The sequence below is a fragment of the Ruditapes philippinarum genome, unplaced genomic scaffold (genome assembly GCF_026571515.1).
Source record: "Ruditapes philippinarum isolate M1 unplaced genomic scaffold, ASM2657151v2 ctg4503_1_1_1_1, whole genome shotgun sequence".
Taxonomy (NCBI): Eukaryota; Metazoa; Mollusca; class Bivalvia; order Venerida; family Veneridae; genus Ruditapes; species Ruditapes philippinarum.
Genome location: NW_026862914.1, coordinates 17,501 through 40,802, shown reverse-complemented (window position 1 = coordinate 40,802; position 23,302 = coordinate 17,501). Strand labels below are relative to the sequence as shown.

The following is a 23,302-nucleotide window of genomic DNA, read 5'->3' as shown; positions in this document are numbered from 1 at the left end:
TATGGCCTTAATATTCATATTACAAACTCACCGGGGAGACCACAACTCCAGTGTTTTACAAAATTATTTCTTATTTCTCGAAAATGAGCATAAACTCGTTGGGGTTGTGCCTTATTTTCAGACTTTAAAAACCGGTATACACTAAATTGATATTACTTCATAATTGTAGGCATTGGTACCAAATGTATATCATCGAAAGAAGACTGTCAACAGTTTACATTAGTCATCAAATCAAATTATATACCGGGTATTCCTCAAATCCATTTACTTCACATTACAAGACATTGCACCTCTGCTGCAAAATCTCATACCGAGATACGTCCTCGAACCATCTTAATATATCATTATTGACAGAGATGGAGTAATCAATTATAGTAATTGTAATCACCTGTATATGATTTCTCTAACACAAGTAATCAGGTGTATTAACTTAATGAGCTATAGGTCATTATAATTTATGTAACTTTTTTTTTCAATTACAGCTCTAAAATACCAGTATTTATTATAACGTTTTTGATAACACCTAATACTTTGCAAGCTTTAAAACTAAACCAGATACTAGTATACTACTATACTGACTAATATAATTTAAGGATACTTAAATATGTCTCCTGAAATTCATTAATAAAATGTTTGTAAAACATAACTGTTTCCATAACTTTGTTAAATGAATGTTTACAAATGAGACAGAAACAAGTATGGAATATAAGTAAAAGGTTAATCAGTCATAACCTGTTTCACTTTAATTGGTTTATTAACGATGGCCAAATGTAATTGAAATCTCACACTATATTTAAGTACGTAAAATTGTAATTAATGTGAAAAAAATATTTGTATGTAACTCATCAACACATTTCTAGTGCTACATAAATCGTATGTATATAGGTACCTGTCAAATAACCTAATTCAAGTGTGCTTTGTATCATTACATTCATATCATACAATTATTAAATATAAGCAAATGTGTTTAAATATTCAGTTATTATTGTACATCATTTGCATTAGTTTTGTTCTTAGTTTAACCAACATAAGTTCAAAATCTTATGAGCTCATTTCATAATATCCTCAATAACCTTATTTTTCTACTAAGGAATCCAGAGGTCTCTAAATAAAAGACTTAAAATCAATAGGAATGTCTCCTAAGAATGGAATCTCCAAACCAGACAGTCTAAATTTATCTACACATCACTGGTTTTTATTCCATTACCTAGCTGCTTGCTTATATTTATTTCTAACTGACATATAATCGTTTTCATCGTTCGTTAACTACATTCGTTAACTACGCCATAGCATGTGGCAGTTTAAAGTTAGAAAACAACATATCAAAAGAATGCAATGATTTATTCAAGGTGATCCAGACCCTGACAAATATAGCTATGTGTACATGAAGCAAATGGGTAGTCAATGCAAGATTGATGTGAATAAAATCATATGAGATCATATTTGGAGCTTAACACAGTTTTATGTTTCAAATTAATACAGTATCAAATTCACATAGTAAACACTATCATATATTAATTTAGTTCAATAACGAAATGACACTTTAACTTACATAAAAATAATTATGCTTTGCAAAATAAATGTTATACTTTTTACCTTTTTTACCTTGTTTTGGGGCAAATTTTAAACGTAAACCTATTATAACTAAAACAAATTGTTTAATGATAAAGAAGATAATTATGTTAACTTAGAGAATACTGAATAATCGGTTGGTTAAGACAAGAATAATCAATGGCATTATTTTTACTATACTATTACTGACCTTTTTTGGTATTTTAAGCGGCCATTTTGAATTGACAGTTTGAAGATCAATGTCAAATTAACTTTCTCGGTATCCACCCTCATTGTCTTCAGCATACTCAAGCATTCATAATTTCTTGAAATCAGTCTTGTCTACCATTGATTATTGACAAAAAAAAAGTTATAACATGAATTTGGTATTTCATAAGATCGACTCCATTAAAAAACCTATATTTGTCCTGCTAAAAACAATTAAATTTATACAAAAAGCACTGCACTCCATCTGATGGTCGAACTTTCTACCTATACAGCTGGTCAATCTGAATTTAATAATGCAAAATCTTCGTCTATTGTTGCATTTGTTTGACGGTATGATAATTCCAATAAAATTATACAGTTCTCCTATCTGCTGTCGTGAAGATTCTCCTACGAGGGGAAGTCAGAAGATACCCGGACTTTTACTCGTTCTCAAAAACCATTCAACATTTAAAAAAAAATCTTTCTACTCGTTTTCAAAATATTCTCCACCTACGTCTACGCACTTTTGCCATCTTCTTGGGAGCTTTTGTATTCCCGCTGTGAACCATGGCGTAGACCTATGTTTAATGTACTGTGTAACAGCAGATATCAAAGCCGCCCAGATCTTACATTTCTTTCCAGCAAGCAATTTTTTCAGTTCTGGAAACAAATAAAAGTCACAAGGGGCGAGGACTTGGCTATAAGGAGGGTGAGACAACAATTGCCATTTGTAAGAGTTGATAACCTCCACTGTAGCTGCGGCGGTATGGGAGGGGGCGTTATCGTGAGGAAGGGGGACATTTTTCTGTGCTAACCTGGGACGCATTTGCTTCAGCTTTTCTCTGAGACTTTTCAGAATTACTTCAGAATAGTACTTGGCGGTGACAGTTTGATCTTTTGGCATGAAATGAGTTAGTATCATTCCTCGTGAATCCCAAAAGGCAACAAGCATGACTTTGCCAGCCGAAGGAGACAGCTTAAACTTTTTAGGAGGTGGGGAACCAGTTCGTTACCACTGCTTTGACTGAGCTTTTGTCTCAGGTTCGGAATAATGAACCCACATCTCATCTCAAGTGATAATGCGGTTCAAAAACTTATCTCCTTCACGTTTAAAACGACTTAAATGTTCTTTTGCATTGGCTACTCTGGTTGCCTTTTGATCTGCGGACAGCTGTCTAGGCACCCACCTGGCACTTACCTTGCTCATGCCTAGGTGTTCGTGTAAAATCTTGTGTGCCGATGCCTTACCGATGCTAAACTTGTTGGCTACCTCCTCCAAAGTTACTCGACGATTTTTGTTGACAAAAGCTTTAACATTTGCTACCATTGTTGGAGTCACTGCCTCAGCTGGCCGCCAAGTCCTAGGCCTGTCACAAACACTTGTTCTGCCTTCACGAAACTGAGAAACCCAGTTGTAGAAGGTTGAAAGTGATACACATTTTTTAGAAAATCTTTTTTAAGCCTCTGAAAGATGTGGCATGGCTTTTCACCTTCTGCAACCAGAAACTTTATTACATAGCGTTGTCCCTCTAACAAAGAGTCCATGATAGACGAAACACATATCATATATCAGAGGGCAAGATACTGTGTATACACAACTATAATAATTATTGAAAAAAACTGACCACGTTATTGGCGAATAAATGTAGTTTTCACCAATATATAATGTGTGTATATAGCTGCACGTGGAAAGAGAGGAGCATGAAAAGTTCGGATATTTTCTGACCGTCCCTCGTATTATTTTCCAGTTTGAACATATTTTATTCATAATCATACACAATACATAATATACATTCGTTCAATATATACAATGTTGAAATGGATTACAACGAAAGATATAAAATCTTATGTACAATGTAGTTCTTCTCCGAAACTTAAGATAATTACATTATTAAATCTTAAATTGAGTAACAGAAGTTTGGTGTTATTCAATTGAACAGAAAGTTCATTCGAGAATTTTGGAATAAAGTTATTAAGGGAAGAGATTTGTTCAATATTCTTTAACCCTTTCCCCCATGAGCATATTGTGAAAAATGGCCGTTTTCACTGAAAAGCCTCCTGTTACAAGTTCAAACTGCTATGAAACTATGAAAAATGCTTCAATACTAATCAAACTTGGCACAAATGTTGACTGGACCATTGTCTTTGTAACGACATGCTCAGTCTTAAATTTCCTGTTACCATGGCAACGAGGGGACATCTCAAAATTGCCAAAAATCACTATTTTGCCTCGATTTTTTCCATCAAAATTTATTTCAAAGTGCTGCAACTGCTCAAGGGATTGAGATAGAGTCAAAGGCTTTTCAGCGTTGGTTAAACGTTACATTATGATCGACCTAGGGTCATTTCTAGCCTCTCACAAGTCCAAAATTTTCTTGGCGATGAGGGGGACTCCGCCCCCCTTCAAACCCCCCTAACAGAAGGGGGCACATCCCCCTTCTGGCAACCCCCGGATGTATCTTTTGGATGGGGGGCGGCGCCGAAAAAGTGCTCAATTTTTTAAGCAACATTTCTCAAACGAAAACTTATGTTTGGGGCCCAAATAGGACATGTTTTCACTCTTTGAGGCCTAAAAAAGGGGGGGGGGTCAAAAGTGCGTTGTTTCGCGTATATATGTGGTAAAGGGTTAACAAAAAATGATGAAAAACTTTGGAATCACCTAAAAGCTAGTTTTTCCATGTTAACATGTCGTATTTCACCTAATTTTGGTGAAAAATTGTTGTTTTGTAACATTTGCAATTTTTTTAGTTAACCCTTTCCCCCATGAGCATATTGTGAAAAATGGCCGTTTTCACTGAAAAGCCTCCTGTTACAAGTTCAAACTGCTATGAAACTATGAAAAATGCTTCAATACTAATCAAACTTGGCACAAATGTTGACTGGACCATTGTCTTTGTAACGACATGCTCAGTCTTAAATTTCCTGTTACCATGGCAACGAGGGGACATCTCAAAATTGCCAAAAATCACTATTTTGCCTCGATTTTTTTCATCAAAATTTATTTCAAAGTGCTGCAACTGCTCAAGGGATTGAGATAGAGTGAAAGGCTTTTCAGCGTTGGTTAAACGTTACATTATGATCGACCTGGGGTCATTTCTAGCCTCTCACAAGTCCAAAATTTTCTTGGCGATGAGGGGGACTCCGCCCCCCTTCAAACCCCCCTAACAGAAGGGGGCACATCCCCCTTCTGGCAACCCCCGGATGTATCTTTTGGATGGGGGGCGGCGCCGAAAAAGTGCTCAATTTTTTAAGCAACATTTCTCAAACGAAAACTTATGTTTGGGGCCCAAATAGGACATGTTTTCACTCTTTGAGGCCTAAAAAGGGGGGGGGGGTCAAAAGTGCGTTGTTTCGCGTATATATGTGGTAAAGGGTTAAGCGTTGTATATAATTTATACTCCAAACACTTGACTTGCAGTATTAAAACTTTATTGAGCAGAACCGGTTGCTTATTATATTAGTAAGTTCAGTTTGTTCTAACTATCAATTATCTTAAAGCAAAGGTAAAATATGTTTTGCAAGACAACATAAGAGTGTGATGATTCAGTTTTGCCCTTGTCCGTGCATGCGTTCGTTTTGTGAAGCAACGCTGTTAAGGTAGCAGTTATCGGTAAATACTGCACAATTGTCGCTTAATGTCACTCACATCGCCGCTACATATCGCACACTCTTTTCTTTTTTTTTTTTTTTTTTGGTTAAATTTCGCAATGGTAAGAAAGTGGTAGGAATCATAATTCAGTTGTTCTGCAAGCAACAGATGGTATTCAGAAGATGAATAATATTGCAGCCAACTCATCTATAAATCAAACGTGTAGTTCGACATGTATCCTATTTCTTTTCAAATTAGCGTTTACAATTATAAGGGTTTTTTCGGCATTAACACATGATATAAACTTTATTTTCTATGAATCAACTAGCTGTTGCATTCTATTCAACGGTTACCATGCATGTTTTAGAGTACCAAATACTTCTAGCAATACCGGATTTCTTTCCTTTCTTTATCACTAGAACTACTTAGCGATATAAATCTAATTCCATCCCGAATAAATGTTCTTGTCATCGGAAATGCACTGACGGTACACATCCATACGCTGCGGGATGTATCAGTAGCTATGAATTAATGTTAATGTTGAATTACAATTTATAAGTTGGCTAGCTAGAAATAAAGTTTGTACTTGTAAATGGTATATAATACTATTATTTTCTTTAACATAATTATATGGAAAACAAACTGTATAGAATGGTGCAATTTTTATAAGATTAACATTAAGAAATAAGCAGAACCAAGAATAAGAGATTGCAAAGGACTAGTTTGTATGCTTCTTTTTGCTGCAGGAACCTGCTTCTACGATATACCATTTACTAGTTTTGATTGCTCGATAAACGGTACAAAACCACCAGTTATGCTTGGAATCCCGGATAAAGGCAAATGTGATTTGAATGAAAGGAAATGTGCTGAAACTTCTGTGATCGGCCGCAATTTTGCTGAGACCAAGTCACTTAAATGTAAACTTAAACCTTTTACGTAAGTATTTGTATACTTTGTAATGGTATTATTATTGTTTACGCTTGTAGAAAGATATGTACATATTGTGTTTTACACAATTTTGAGTTTTGATTCTTTTTTATCAAAATATAAACAACATGAATTAAATGATATTGCATATTATTTGTTCCCAATTACTTCTGTATTCTGAAATTCAATTCATAATCATAACATAATTCTTCTTTTTACACCACAGACATAATTATAAGGGAAAAACATGTAAATCAACATTTTAACGATATAATGTCAAACATATGTATCATTATGGTCTTGTGGATATTAAAATCATCAATATTAAAACTAAATAAACATTAAATTGTTGTAATGGTACGTTTTCTTAGAATTTATTATTTAGTTTGACTAGAAATTTGAGAATTGTGCACGGCGTCATTTTGTAGGTTTAGAATAGGGTTAATTTATCTCGCCCCATACATATAATCAAAAATGTTATATTTTCGATCCTTGAATACCGTTCAGCATAATATTATTGTTGGATGGTTCCAGTATTCCAACTTGATTACTGTATAATCACCCTAAGGAGATGTTGCCTGTTTTGTGGGGGTTTTTTGTTGTTTTTTATGTCTTTTGACGTCTTTGATGTTTGGTGTTCATGTTAATTTCAAAACAATTTTCAATTTTTGATATTTGCTTTCGATTTAATAATAAATGTCACCTGAATAAATAATGACCACTAAGACCTACATAAATATTTATGAATTTCTTTCAGAAATTATCGATTATGTTCAATTCATAACGGAAGTGGAACAGTAATTATCTATTTAAGGCTGTTTTCATATTTTATCCTAAACACTTGTCATTATCAATTATTGTGCAATCGCCATTGTAATATTCAATCTTTTCAAATATAAAGATATAATATACAACTTATCTATCTCTTCCATAATTTAAAATGCAATGTAAGTATCTTGAGGCTTTATGATTAAATTTATCATAAGAAAAATTGTTTAATTGTTATGATAAAAGGGTAAAGGTTTTAATCGTATCAAATGCAGATTGACAGATACAACAACGTGGAAGTGGCAGAAACAGTCGAAACGTCTGGGTATTTTGAATCACTCTTTGAGGTATATTGTCCTCTGAGTAATGGAAGAGTAAAACGCTCCAAGAATGCTGACCTTGCAGGTGATTTTGTATCTCGAGGGTTCCGTGTATCTGTAAGCAATGACGGCAATGGATACAGCGACGAAGACAGTATTGTTATATTTGATTCACAATGCGTCGATTGTTCTAAAGTAAATGGGAAAATAGTCTGCACTACAAAAGTATGTATTATACAGACTTTGTTTTGAATTCAGAACATGAGAGAAAAAGACACTAATCAATACAAACACCAACGGCTACTTCTTGAATCTTTTACAGTAACAGTTACTTCTTTTATGTCTTCAGCAAATAATGAAACACTCTCCACCGAAGCTTTGTATAGTCAGATCTGCATCTTAGCAATTAATGATATCTGATCAATGTTATTTAATAAAGAATTGTTTTAACCCTTGCAATATCCTACCACAAAACACATAATTTATCAATTTTACAACACCAGTACTAACATAGTGTCATACATCTGTATCTGAAACTATGACGACCACACACTGTTCTACTTTTTAAGGAAACATATAAAAGTTTTTCAACTCTTCAAATTATCCTCAAAATATCTTTGCAACATTATTGAGAGATCTATCAATTAAAAATGTTGGTACTCTTCCTTAGGTGAATACAATGGACGTCCGTGGTCGAATGGTTATGGTCTTTTATTTCAAACCAATTGCCCCTCATTGTTGTGGGTTCGAATCCCGTCACAGACCTTTGATTATTTCATGTAAAGACGCTCTCAACCTAGCCAACGGAACGTCGGTGGTTCTACTCAGGTGCCTGTTCGTGCCTAAAGAAATAAAAGGAAGAACACCTGAGGTCTTCCTTCATCAGTAAAGCTTGACTGTCGCCATATGACCTTTAATGTGTTGGTGCAACCTAAAACCCAACCAATATAAAAAAGCAAAAAAATAAAAAGGTCAATTTCTAAATCTCGTATAAAGTATTGCTATTTTATATTTGAATATCTTTATTATTTAATGCTAAACAGCAACTTATATTGTATTTTTTTTCAGACTGGATTTTGCATGAAAGGTGGTAAATGCTTTCATCCCGGCGATAAAGTCGGCTGTCAGATTTGCAAGACAAGCAGCTTTGGTTATTCACATTGGGAGAATGGGCCAGGTAAAAATTACCGATTTCCCCTGATAAAAAGATAACTGTTGCGTGGTTACTAATGTAAACCGTTTAAAAATTGAAGTAATGTTTGAATATGTAAAGCAGTGTAAAAAAAAGTAATTACCACTTACACTCGGTGATAACCGCGGCACAAACTTCTGTCAAAGCAAAGAAGGTCACCACTATTCAAAATTTACTTTTATGCTGAAATTATGCTAATTTTTATACCTTTTATACTTCTACTCATTTGTTTGCTTCTATCTTAATTTTGATTTCCTTAAAAATCATTTACTGTGTAACATTTGTTCGGTCTGTGCAAGTCGTTTAGAGGCACAGTGAGTCAGCAGAATATAAATAAAAACTTCAATGTAGGCAGGGACGGCAAGGAAGGGTACAAGGATGCATGCGGCCCTTGTTGGCAGTGACAGCTTGAACGACAGACCCTTTGTTTGACACAAATTGCCATTGTCAGGGCTACTCGTGCCTCATCCATTATATTCACAGGTTACTGTACGTTTTAGTGATCATTATCTGTTGTAATGTGACCTCTCAACTAAACATTTATCTTTGAAGCTTCTACATTTTACTATGCATGAATTTTACGGAAGTTAACTCTCATAAATCGTGCCATGCCCAGGGTCCGTACTCAATTGCAGAGCTTTTTTGTGCCTTAACAGGAGATGGCCTCTCAAAAAGTATAGAAAACAGAAAAAAGTTACTTATGTACCCCCTTAAATACAGTTTTCATGTATATTGTAGCTTGTATTGTGCAAAATCATTACAGATTGCCTAACACCAGTCGCAACTGAAGAAAATGAAACATTGTGGATAATAGGAGCAGTTTTAGGAGCATTTGTCTTCATACTCCTTTCAGTTATAGCTGTGATGTGTTACTTAAGGTATACATTTAACAAGTACATATGTTTTAATGATAAGGTGGTTGTCATGAAAAGAAGAAGAAAAATTGAATCATATCATTTGTCCTAATTACTGTTTTTAGATCTTCTAGAATATTAATGAACAATGTGTATTGTAGCATAGTCACAAGAATCCGTCCGTTAACGCATGTTTTCTTCTCCGTTAATGTAGACCTTCGTTCAAAGTTTTTATGCAAGAAACATGTTTGCATGTATAAATTGTAAAATATTTGTTTAGAAACCAAAGAAAATCTTTCACTGATAATATCTTTCCTTTTGCAGTAAAAGAGGACGAACGCCAATCCAGAAGATTAAATTGGTGGCTGAAATTAGATAGCCTCTATTACAATTTGATATTTACAGAAATAATATACTTTCAAAGACAATAATTGTTGAATTTTGCTTTTTGTTTTTGTTTTAGCAATTTTACAAGCCTTAAAGTGTCATGTTTATCAATAATGTATGATAAATAAACACAAATTTGTGCGCTTTTTACTTTATATTCCACATCGGTTTCCCAAACACCCAAAACAAATAATAGCTCTATCTACAATTAGTTCGCATACAAACTTGCATTGATATTCAATCGCGTCTGCATATTGCGGCGCCCCTTTCATGATTAACCGTTACGTTACTTACCGTAACTATAAACACAAATCACTTATTTCATGCATTATTTACTAAATCTCTAACAAATGAATACTAAAAAAGCTGTCGATTCAAATATGACCCACAAACATTAGGGGTGTAGAGCTCAAAATGCCTTGTAATTCAAAAAAAAACTGTATATTTGTCAATCCCTGCATATAAATATAAACCTTATTTTAAGCCGTTTTGGAAAAAAAATCATATTTCAAAGTCTATATTTGTATATTATTATATAATCTATAAATAGCTTTGAAATGCCTTTCCCTGATTGGCTAACAAGCAACTTTTTGTAAAAAATAACAGGTCAATATCAGAGTATATTCACTGTTTTTTTCCTAAAAATAGATTTTCAGAGTATATTCACCGGTTATTCTTCTAAAAATAGATTTTCTGGAAATCCCTAAAAGACACGAGACTTTGACATGACGTAACGCCAAGTTTGTTGTTATTATTCTGAAAAAAATGTTGAGTTGGGTGTACATCAGAGTCAAATTAGTCTATTTTAGTTACCGTTTTTCATTTTTAAGAAAAATAGGGATTAGCATGCCAATGGAAAGGGCCAAATTATTGAAACAGTAGACAAGCTGAAAAATAATGATTTCCGTCATATGCAATGGCAGATTTGATAAGCCATATAAAAGCTATTTATAAATTATATAATAAAACAGATATGTACTTTTTAGCTGTTGAATATGATGTGATATGTACTGAAAAATTAATATTGACCTCGGCTATCGCCTCGGTCAATATTAATTTTTTCAGTACATATCACATCATATTCAACAGCTAAAAAGTCCATATTTGTATATTATTGCTTGTTTAACAATATTTCATTTTAAATGGAACATTAGAATAACATTAAACAGCGGATTTTATACTGGAAATTATACTGTTAACAACACTGCATCTTTACACTGCTGGAACCGGAATGAATTTACCAGTATAAAGATATGCACATCCGTCCAAACTGAACCGGTCGTGCACTTATGACTGACTAACTTTAGAAATTTCTATAAATATTTTTTGATATTGACCCATATTGATAGTCAGTTCTAAAAAACTTAAAGCGTACACATTCAGCAGGTTAAGATTAACGTTGCAAAAATGGACTGTCAGAATTGTCAGCTCCTCAATCTATTTTCATCTTGCAGACCTAACATAACCTTTTCTATAATAAGAAGGATAAATATCTGGTAAAAACTAATCCCTCAGAAGCATTAAAAGCGGCAACAATTACAAAATAATTGCAGACTCGGTTTGATTGAGTCTGTACATAGGGGATAATGAAAAAAGAACAACATCCCTCACGCTTGAGCGGTACTCAATTCTCAACACTTGCTGGACTCAATGATCCTGAAGGACCAGAAAATATAACAACACTGAAGTGAGGTACGTGTCAACTTTTTATGGCTGTCACAGAGCACTCGACACCTGCTGTTGTGATATATAAATACCTAGTAAAGGTATCTATGGTGAAAATGCCCCTAGGTTATTATTTGCAAACAAAGTGTGAAATAAATCCCCCATATTTAATACATATAAAACGTTTTAGAAACGTTCGTGTTTTGCAAAATTGCAATATTTCTGTCATAAACATGGAATGAAAAGAAGATAAAATTGTAAACTCAAGATTGTCCAAGAAATTACATACGATCTTCTGAAATTTTCATAGCGAACTGAAAAGGACGAAAACGGATACCTCTTTTGGTTTGCATTACTATTGTTGATTATAAACCAAATCAAAATAGCCTCCTTATCAATAACAATAATGAAATGGCATGTTTTTTAAAGTCTACCATTTAATAAAAGGGCGGACAAATATTTGTCCCTTTCTCGTGAGAGAAGGGGAATCCGGTGATGCGTGTATGTGGTCGCACGGTCACGTTCCTTACAATATGTCCTCGATGCAATGATGCACGTATGTGGTCATCTCTAGTAAAATGACGTTATCAGAGGGTTTTTTGGTAGGGATACATCTGGTGTTTTTAAAAACTGTTTCACTCGTAATAATTAGTTAGTACTTTTATTTATTAGTCTTAGTTTAAAAGCCTAATAAGTTCTTTTTACTTTTAACCTGAGTCACAAAAACCTTATAAGGAATTTGAAACTCCTAAAGAGGCGAGATAACAAAAACCTTATTAAAACTTTCTTTGTATTCGTACTTACTAGCTTTAACCTATCTTTAAAGTGGTTTGGTCTACAATGGGCACAATTTCGATAAGTATTTAAAATATAATAATTATTAAACTAGAGATACATGTATGTATCAATATGATATTCTTATACAAAATACACAAATCTTGAATAAAATGTCGATAGAGTTCATAGTTATTTAGTATGGACATTCATATGAATAATAATAATAAAAATATTATTATTATTATTATTATTATTATCAATAATATTAATATTAATAATATTAATAATAATGGCAATGGTAACGTTAAATGTAGCACGATTTTCCATTGCCGATAAATGTTGCAACACTATCGTTAATTGTCGCAAGATGAATATAAATGATAAAATTAACATAGCTAGTGGTACTTAATTACAATAAACATTGAGTTAATGTTTGTACAGAACAGAACAGAACAGAAATTTTATTTGAATCTAACTTGAACATTTACAGTTCATCGTTACATACAACAAATTTTACATGCACATAGTAATAATGTAAATATCATATTATAATCATGCAAACAACTTAACATATTTCATCAGATCATTACAAAGATAAATGTATACATTTATTAACTTTAAGGAATGTCCCAATCCATCTGCCGACTAAAGATGAACAATGCCTTTTTAAGTGGTTTGATCTTCAATGGGCACATTTTCAAAAAAATAGTTCAATAGAAATGCAAAATTTGGATATTCTTATAAAACTTATAAAATATTTCTTGAATAAAATATGTTTATCTAGTTCTACATGATTTATTATGACATTTATGACATTGATATATAAATCATATATAACTATTTTATGGTTTGGTATCATACATGATACTGATTACTATGAACACAGATATTCATGGTATTACATATTCTCCACCATAGACCAATTCACTTTAAATGCCCTTTGCGTTTAAAGCAGTATGCGACTACGCTTGAAAGATATCCGGCGATCTTTCGGAACATCGGTGGTTCTACTCAGGTTCGAGGGACACCAGATGTCTTTGTCCACCAGTAAAGCCGCAATACTGTGTTTGCATGACGTCTTAATGTCTAAAAACTAATTAGGACTTTGAATTAGAAGTTTTAAAAACTTATAAGGAGAAATGAAATAAACAAAATAAAAACCTAATTCGAAGTTACAAAGTTCAAAGTAGGTTTTAGTTTTTGAAGCTTCATATTAGGACTTAGAAATCATAATTAAGACTTTAAGTGTTGAAAATTGAGTACCGCTCAAGCCGGTGCTAGGGGGCGTGAAGGATGTTGCACATATTCATTATCCGTCATGTACAGACTCAATCAAACCGAGTCTGCAATTCTCTTGTAATTTTGTTGTGATTTATGTTTTCAAGGGATCACTTTGTTTCCAGACGTTTATATCTCAACTTCTTATAATATTTTTGTTTCTCCTAATTAAGCTTTAGAAATTTCTTACTTAAGGTAAAGGGCGTTACACATAGCACGAACTTTTTTTAATTAAAATTTTAGCATGTTAGAAATTGGCCAGTCTCATTTTCCTTCTGTCATGTTTTTATACAAGTATTTTAGACTCGAATGCTTTACTCCTTCAGAATTGATAGTTCTTTTTTAATTGAACATTCAACTTGATAATTGATAATATAAGTGAAAAGAATGAACGTGACTAGCTATATTTCTCAGAATTTATAAGATTGATTAATGAGTAAAAACATGTAACAGTACAAAAAATCAAAATAGAGTATCCACGAAGTTGTAAGATGTTCTCTGCATTCATTTACAGCAATGCCTTAATTTAAATTGCATATTGTATAATTTTCGTATCTTCGTTCAGAACATTACATCATCATGGAAAAGTTGTATTCATATCCTTCATAGAATGTTATGATTTCATGTTATAGAATGTAATGATTTTATTTTGTTGTTTTTGTTGTTGTTGTTGTTGTTGTTGTAGTGTTAGTAGTAGTAGTAGGAAGAAGCAATGTTTCTAACATGTATTTATTATACGAGTAGTTTAAACTAAAGGCCTGTATAGGTATAAGAGTAAAAAACAATTTAATTTTAACATGTTTTATTATATAGTTTATAGTCGATTGCAAAAATAAAAAAAAGTCACAAACAATTCAAACAAAAACAAAGAACCACAAAATACATACAAAAACAAGATCATTATAATAATAAAGGTGTTATATCTAATTTATTATTAATATAATTTAAAGTGAATGCGACTGATATGTCATATAAAAGCTGAGATCAATATAGTGTGTAGGCTTATACAATGAGAATAACAGAATATAACTGAACATTTATTTATTTTAATGATAGTTGCTAATAAGTAAAGTATGATTTACGTAAATTATTGTCGTAGCAATCTTCACTACGCTGGAATTAATACAACTCTTATTCATTCTTTAAACTTTTATTTATTTGAGTTGTTATATTTTTCTGGTCTTTCTGGATCATTGATGCCAGCATTATTAAGTTTTGAGAATTGAGTACCGCTCAAACCGGTGCTAGCGGGCGTGAGGGATGCACTGCACGTTTAAATCGCGAAATAGATGAAAATCATGTCAACATAAGCCCGCATACAAAAATTCAGTTACAAGCCGGCGGATCAAAAAATAAACACAAAACACATTATCATATTCCCGTTCTTTGCGACAGTTGTAGAAATATTTTAACAAAACAAGAATAAGTTTCTTAAAAACACTTTGCCTCAATTGCATAATCAACGAAATATTTTAGGCTTAAGAGAATTTGTCATTGAAATTTGATTTGGTGTGCCAATATCTAAAATCATCGATACCTCAAGCAAATAATCATTAAAGCAATATAAAAATATAATGTGTCGCTACTTTGGACAACATGGCATAAGAAATAGCAGAACACCACCAAAAGCTATTCCTATTCCAGACACGACAAATGGAGGCGTGTAACTTCCGGTTTGGTCGTAAAGAACACCTACAATATACAAATGATAAAATAAGTTTGAGCGAATTGAATACATGCATACAAAATAGTCTGAGAGGTAAGTTTTTACTTTAATAAAAAGCTCCAGAATCTTATTAACTCTAAAAATAGTTTTAGATTCAGACAAAAGTATAAGTGTCTGATAAAAAGTCCCCTTTTTCAGATTGGTCTCCATATGATTTACATATGTGTCCATAAAAGTGTACATCTGCTCTCAAGCATAAGATCGTATTTATATTAATTAATATTTATATAATAAAAAAAATCAAACATACCAGTTCATCAAGAAAGAACTATGCTTTATTTTTATGACAATGTCTTGGTTGCAAAAATTAAATCACTTATATTTTTATACTAACCTAGAGCTGGAGGACCTATCAAAGCGCCTATTCCACAAAACATATTGTTAAGACCCATTGCATCGGCCATTCTTTCTATTCCAACGATTTCTACAAGGACAACTGTTGTCTGGGACAGCATCACCGCTACAAAATATCACATATTACTTTTTTCGTTCTATTGAAAATTCTTCAAGTATATACATGTATATATTTACTAAATATAAACGCAGATGAAACAACAGTCTAAATAACAAGCAACTAATACACTAAATATCAAAAGTATACATAGTTTGGTTTCTCAAACATAAACAATTTTGACCCATATTTCGTAACGTTGTAAGAAGAATCGACAATGAACGCCTTTGTTAACATTTACAAGTGTTGTCTTTTAGAAATGTATTTATTTTCATCGGAATGATATATTTGAAATAAGTGCCAACTGAGTTCTAAATTAAATAACTAATAAATGGTTGTGTAATTAATTCAAAATTATATCAGGAATTATTTAAACCTTACTTTGTCCTTATTTTAATAAAACTTTATCACTGTAGCAAGGTTTTAGGGAAATAATAATAAGGCAATCATTCTTTGTTATGTTTTCTTGAACTAAATCAAAATACTGGTGAGATATAAGCAACCATAGTCAATATTCAAGCCGCCTTGATGCTTCGATCCCGGTTAGAAGCTGAAAACACTAAAATCACATCGTCAATTTCCGTTCCGTGGTCTCATAATTCCGTATACTAGTAGCTGATATATGTTTTGTCTTGGCTTAACTTTCTATTATTGACAAATGTAGCTTGTCTTACCTGTAGATAATCCGAAAATGATGGCATAGATTATCAAAGCAGCAAAATTAGACAACAAAGGCACAAACGCTGTACTAATACCGGAAGTGAGGAGAGCGACTTTGTACAGGAATAGGCTGAAACAATGAGAGTACAACTTATTATAAATGAAATGACATGTATTATGTTTCATAATTAAATATAGTGTCTAATACATTAAGGATTTAATGATTCTTATGACTTTTTGTTTTCCTCAACAATATACATGGCAATCGTGTCAATTCTTTCTTCACATTTTTGGACATTCAATTCCAAATGCAAAATTTCGGTTTCAATGTTTGCAGTTGTTCCAGTTTTGCAGTGATGAGCATCTGTCTTCATGTGACAGCCTCACTTCATCGAGACAAAACAAACGTTTGCTAATCTGTACATGTCTCAACATTTTCAGGACAAAGTCTTTACACACGAACAAGAGAATTTAAAATATTAATATAAAAAGAACCAGAAAATACCTACCTGTTCATGAAAGATTTATCGGCCATGTATCCAAGAACAACACGTCCACACACCGTTGATATCCCAATGGTCGATATAATCCAAACCGCTTTTGACTCGTCGATACCTTTATAAAAACAACTAATGGTTCAAAAATCATTCTACAATCATTTATGGCCCAACACTTTCAAAGTAAAATTTATCCTAATTACTTTAATAACATATGTTGTCTTAAAGAATCAAATCTACATTCCTGGAGATAGTTTCGTATGAGCTTTTTAAGCTTACATCCTGGATGTAGTTTATGTATTGGAATTTTGTTTGAAAATATGGAAGACATGCATATTGTTTAAATCAAATCAAATCTACATCGATATAGCTTAAAATAGATGTTCATCAACACAGTTGTTTTGGTAATAAAATTAAAACTCCGGCATATAAATTGTTAGATAATAGATACATAACAAAAATCTTTCCTGCGGCACAAACTAAATTAAACATGGTGCAATCATTTCATCACAAAGCCATGAAAACTAAAAATGACTGAATGGACATCTATCATAATTGCTTTCAAACTTAAATGATCACGTTTGATATCCGTATTGATAGATGTATTGTTGGTCGTTTATTCAGTCTATTTATATAAAATACACATCAATCTTAAAAATCTTTGATACTTGATGATAATTTGGTATTACCTAGTTTCACTAAAATGGGGTGGAATTTATTACCATTAGTGCAAATATTTAAAATTCAAACATACATTTTTTTATATTTTTACCCAATTCCATCCCCTTGTCCTGTAAGTTTGTTCTTTGTTCTGATGTTTAGCTTATAGTTATATTAAAATGATATACCTTTATATCTCAGCAGAGATTTCTGAAGTTAAAAAAAGAATAGTGTAACTTGAAACAAAACTTCTTATATGAAGAAAAAACAAAAACAAAAAATCAAATTATATATCTATATGGGCTCAGTTGATATATTATTGAAACAAAATTGTAGATGCTTATATTATATATGTATGCTATTTTAACCAACAAAAAATGCCCTTGTAACTATATCAAAGGCCACACAATAACGAAAGTATACATAAAAAGTAATTATTACCGTATTGAATGGCCATGCCAGGTAATCCTATAATAGGGAAATAAAATCCAATGAAAAACATAATTTGTGCGATGTAGAAAAGAATCATCTCCCTTTGTCGTAATATCTTAAATAATGTCAAATTCGATAAAGATAAACAGCGATGTCTTCCTACTTTTGTACTTGCATTATCTTCAACATTATCCCCGTCTTTCAGCATTTTTTCATTAACTTCAGGTTCTTCTTCTTTATTAGCGTGAATAACTGTGTTGAAAGTATCATATTTCTCTATAACAATTTCCATTCTCTGGCGTTCCTTTTCTATTATTATCTCTTTTTCTTTATAACATTCTGATATTGCACCAGCAGACTGCGTATCACAGTTATTCTTTTGAGAGTAGTCATTTTCCTTATCTGAAATATCGTTGAATTGCACCTTTTCATAATTAGAATTTCTTGGAGTTTCGTCTGTAGTGAATTTATTTCTGAATATCAAGGCACATGGTACACAGTTTAGTAGCAGCGCGGAACAAATGAGAAGCGTCCCTCGCCAAGCATACATGTCCAGAAGCATTTCTATCAAAGGACTGAAAATAATAATAAAAATGAGCTGTGTCATGACAAAACCAACATAATGGGTTTGCGACTCGCATGGATCCAGACCAGCATGCGCATCCGCGCAGTCTTATCAAAATCCATGTTGTTCGCTTACCAACTCTATTACAAGTAGAGAAACTGATAGCGAACAACATGGATCCTGATCAGGCTGGTCTGGATCCATGCTAGACGCAAACGCATTACGTTGGTTTTGTCGTGACGCGGCTCAAATACTTTAGATAGGTATGAAAAAAGCTGTTAGACAAGGGTTGATTTTATGACCCTATTTATTGTTGGCTAAATTTGACAATATTTTCATTTTCAATAGAAAAATGTCTTCTGTGACCTGGTAGTATATAAGATTTTGTTAACTCGATATGCAACAAAAATAATATGAGGTATTTTGTAAATGATAATGATGATAGATGGGGATAACGATAATAACGAAAATCTTTACATTAGCATCCACATCATCATCATCATCTTAAGTAGCAACAACAGCAGCAACACCACCGAAAATTTTGACTTCAACTCCATCTTCTTCACCATCATCATCATCATCATCATCATCATCATCATCAGCATAAATAACTTTTAATCATTATTACTAAGTATTATTATTATTATTGTTATTATTATTACATTATTATTATTATTATTATTATTTTTATTATTATTTTTTTTATTATTATTATTATTATCATTATTATTATTATTATTATTATTATTATTATTATTATTATTATTATTATTATAATTATTATTATTATTATTACATCATTATTATTATTATAATTATTATAATTATTATTATTATTATTATTATTATTATCGTCATCATCAGCATCATAATCATCATCATCATCATCATCATCAACACCACCACCACCACCACCACCACCATCATCATCATCATCATCATCACACCCTCACCATCATCATCACCAACATCAAAATCATCATCATTATTAGTATTTTTATTATCATTATTATTATTATTATTATTATTATTATTATTATTATTATTATTATTATTATTATTATTATTATTATTATTATCAAAGTTATCACCATCATTTTAAACATGAATGATACCTGAAGACAAATGCGCCTCCACCAGCCCCAGCAACAGCAATACCGCAAGCAAGAGCTCTATATTTCTTAAAATACAGTGTCACCTCAACAACAGCTGGGATAAATATCAATCCATAGCCAAGACCTGTAAACAAATAACACACATTATTTAAACGCATATCCACAAACCAATAAGTATGGTGGTTTGAAACGCTTTTTGTGCTCGTTGTCGGACTTTTGTCTTGTACCTCCTGCCGCTAACGATGCACGCCTAACGGTGCGTAGTCGTTCGACATGTTGTCGCGATGTCACATTGTCACTCGGCTCAAATGGAAGGATTGGTTTATAAGCCAAGCGACAGGGCGACATCGCGACAACACGCCCCACGACAACGCGCCTTTTGGCGCGTTTCGCTAGCGACAAGCTGAAAAGGCGATGACGATCGATATAGTATACCAAAGTGTACCGAATCAGCCACCACAAATAGGACATATCTGAAGTTTGATAGATATCAATCCATAGCCAAGACCGGGAAAAAAGCACACATCTGAGGGAGAATGAATATCAACACATATTCGTGAAAAACAGAAAATATTTGGACCATGTGTACTATTCTATTCCCTTTTTATGTTTATGTTAGAATTATGACATGAGATTTTAAGTTGTTGATTTGTATCGTTCAAGTTGGCTGTATAAAGATCTTGAGTGTTATCTTCGCTTAATAAGAAGAGCATCGGCTTTGCAATCGAGGGGTCTCTGGTTTGATCCTCGGGCACGGATATTTCCTTGTGACAACTGATCTAACGGCCATTTGACTTTTACAATATACATCCCACGGGAGATGCTTTGGTAGTTTTGCGCGGAGGAAGGTAGTCTAGTACTGGTGTAACTCTCCAGGAACGATGGTTAGGAAACAACCCGCCTATATGTCTGAAATACTGTTGGAAAAGGCGTAAAATGAAACAAACAAACAAACAATATACATAATGTGAATATTGTAGAATTTATTGATCTGATCAAAAGCAAAATGCGAATGTAACGTCAATACAAACCTTTGACGTAGTGCTTGTTCCATGGGTAATACGGAAGGACATAATTTACTGAAAACATGTCCTGATTTATGAACTTTATCGCGAGAACATGACAGACCATAACTATACGAAAATGTGTAAGTTTATAAAGATACATATTTTAAATCTAATCTGTTTGCGACATCCCCTTTTATTTATTCATCGCAAATCTTAAAATTTGAAGAATTTTTGTTTACTTCGTATGCTTAAGACAGGGTTAGAGAAAAAAATTGCACAATTTCTCTTTTTATTTAAATGATATCAAGCACATCTACTTTCGAAATAAAGTCAACCACTGTTGCAGTTATTATGTAAAAAATATCAGAAAATAAAATTTAATGGCGGCTTCGTACTTTGATCTTAAAAGCATAACAAAATTAACAGCTCGTGATTAACGATACGATACTTTTTAAATGTTGCGTTGAAACATAAATTATCAACTTTAATATCATTGTACCTTTTTTTCTATTTGATGTCATGCGCATTTTTTTTAAATTTTTATATCATATCGACACGCTTGGTTAATGTTAATCGTCTAGCTTCTCATATACCACTATTGTGATCATTTTGTAGCAAAAAAAGTTACAAAAATGTATGCAGTTTAAATATAATCATTGTATTTTTACTCGCACCATCGAACATTAATCTCAAAACACATTATTTGCAGTACCGCCATGTCAATTAAAAAACTCAGTAAATTCCCTTTAAATAACACACAGCGAGGAAGATTTAATTGTCTATACCTGCTACATGTATGTACGAGATTGGAATGTCAGATTAAAGGAACTCCACTGAGATCCAAAAGCGTAAAACATAAAATCTAAATATCTTATATAGATCAGCTTGGTATCTTAAAGGCCCATTATGCCCCAGAAATGCATTCATTTTTATATTTCAAAAGCTTTTAATGTTTCGTGTTCTGCTGTAGTTTCCAAAAAGTAAATCATTGGCAAAATACCTGAACCGTCTTTTTTCATCTGTTTCTGTTTGGCAATCGGTACAATTATAGTGAATTAGTATAATGAGTGGAAGTCAAAATACTACTTTGTTTACATTTCGCTACTTAAATTACAAACTATTTCACATTTATCGCTGCATACTTAAAAACAATTTTTGAGGCATAATGTGCCTTTAAAACAGAAACATATGCAAAATAATAATAATAATAATAAAGAAATATACTCAGAAATAATTTAAAAATTGTACTTTTGTGTTGTTTTTTGCCCGATTTGATTGAAAAACGTTGCAACGCTTTTCAATTTTTGTTCATTTTTTCACAATTAGCATTGTTACTCAGGATAAACAAAGTGAGCGAATGATTAATTAGAAATTTTGGACACACGTTATTGACTAGGATCTACATCAAATGGAACATTCATCTCCAGTCCCGTCTTAAAAAAAAACCTGCGGAGTCCCTTTAAAGGAGAAAACATATTAATGTACAGTAAAATGTGTTTCGTTCATGTATACATTAACTCTTAATTGCACATAACTTCATGTATGTAAAATGCATGTATTTAACGAAATTCGGATGACCTTTAAATATTCAAGATTCGCGTTTTGTTTATTTTGGAACTGACGTATGTTCACTTTAATATTTAAACATCCCTAAGTAGCACCAAAACATGGTACCCTTTTGTAAATTGATATTTCAAATGTATATATATCATAAAACATTGCAATTTTTAAGTGCTTCTAAAACATAATCGATTTAAACAGCTGAAAATGAGTTATATAGGAGCTACTAGAGCTGTTTAAAGGCACATTATGCCTTTACAATATTTTACTTCTTTAGAAAGGACAAACATGAGTTTTATTATGTTTAAATAATGGTTTTAAAATTGTTAGATGTTTGTTATCCAAGAAATAAGCGATAAATGTGAAATAATTTGACATAAAGGTATCCAAAATGTAAACAAAGTATTATTTTTTACTTCCATTCAAAATACTTATTCACTTAAACTGTACTTACTGTCAAAAAAGCAACAGATGAAAAATAAGTAATTGGCCATTGAGTAACTTTTTGGATACTATAAAAGTCTAATAAAATTTAAAAAGCTTTTAAAAATAAATGCACTACTGCCTTAATTTTTTTTATTAGAGTATAACCATATAAGTTGTTGATCTTTTTTTCGTAAGATATCCAGTTTTGAGAAATAAAAAATAAATGCATGTATGAGGCATAATGGGCCTTTAGGACTTTTTTATTAGCGTATATAACTATATAAGTTGTTGATTTATTTTTCGTACGTTAACGTTTAAGTAATAGAAAGAGCATATCCAAACACGAGGCTATCTGATTTGTACGAGGAGGCGTAGCCCCCGAGTATTTATCATATTGCCGAGTGTTTTGATGTTCTTTCTTTTTTGTATTATAGTAAAACATAAAAACACGTTCTGTGTTGTCACGATATGAAAACCCGGGAAAAAGTAACCAATGAACGAGCATCTGAATATGATATTTCTGTCTCTTCCCTTTCTCTTCCGTCACAATAAGTAAACCCCAGCAAAAATGAGCCAATCAATGGGCATGCTCAGGAGTACGGATAACTAAAACCTGCACTCCAGTTAACGCACTGTACATGTATATGTATACGATTTAACTCTGATACGTTTTCAACAAAAATGTCAC

At 32.4% G+C, this 23,302-nt stretch overlaps 2 protein-coding genes across 3 annotated transcripts in view; one reads left to right on the top strand and one right to left on the bottom strand.

Moving 5' to 3' along the window:
• The first annotated feature begins 7,311 nt into the window (after window positions 1–7,311).
• On the top strand, window positions 7,312–9,936 carry LOC132720606 (von Willebrand factor D and EGF domain-containing protein-like). The gene is made up of 4 exons (XM_060704764.1): window positions 7,312–7,587; window positions 8,431–8,539; window positions 9,318–9,432; window positions 9,733–9,936. The coding sequence occupies exons 1-4, from the start codon at window positions 7,312–7,314 to the stop codon at window positions 9,785–9,787; spliced, it is 555 nt and encodes a 184-aa protein (XP_060560747.1). The 3' UTR covers window positions 9,788–9,936.
• A 4,404-nt stretch (window positions 9,937–14,340) lies between these two features.
• LOC132720604 (monocarboxylate transporter 13-like) overlaps window positions 14,341–23,302 on the bottom strand; it is a 13,567-nt gene continuing 4,605 nt past the window's right edge. For both annotated transcript variants that reach the window (XM_060704762.1, XM_060704763.1), the window contains exons 4-9: window positions 19,622–19,745; window positions 17,951–18,516; window positions 16,862–16,967; window positions 16,367–16,482; window positions 15,576–15,701; window positions 14,341–15,207 (exon numbers count right to left, since the gene is read on the bottom strand). In XM_060704762.1, the coding sequence (XP_060560745.1) occupies window positions 15,098–15,207; window positions 15,576–15,701; window positions 16,367–16,482; window positions 16,862–16,967; window positions 17,951–18,516; window positions 19,622–19,745 (1,148 nt within the window). In that variant the 3' untranslated portion in view covers window positions 14,341–15,097. The remainder of the gene's footprint in view (window positions 15,208–15,575; window positions 15,702–16,366; window positions 16,483–16,861; window positions 16,968–17,950; window positions 18,517–19,621; window positions 19,746–23,302) is intronic.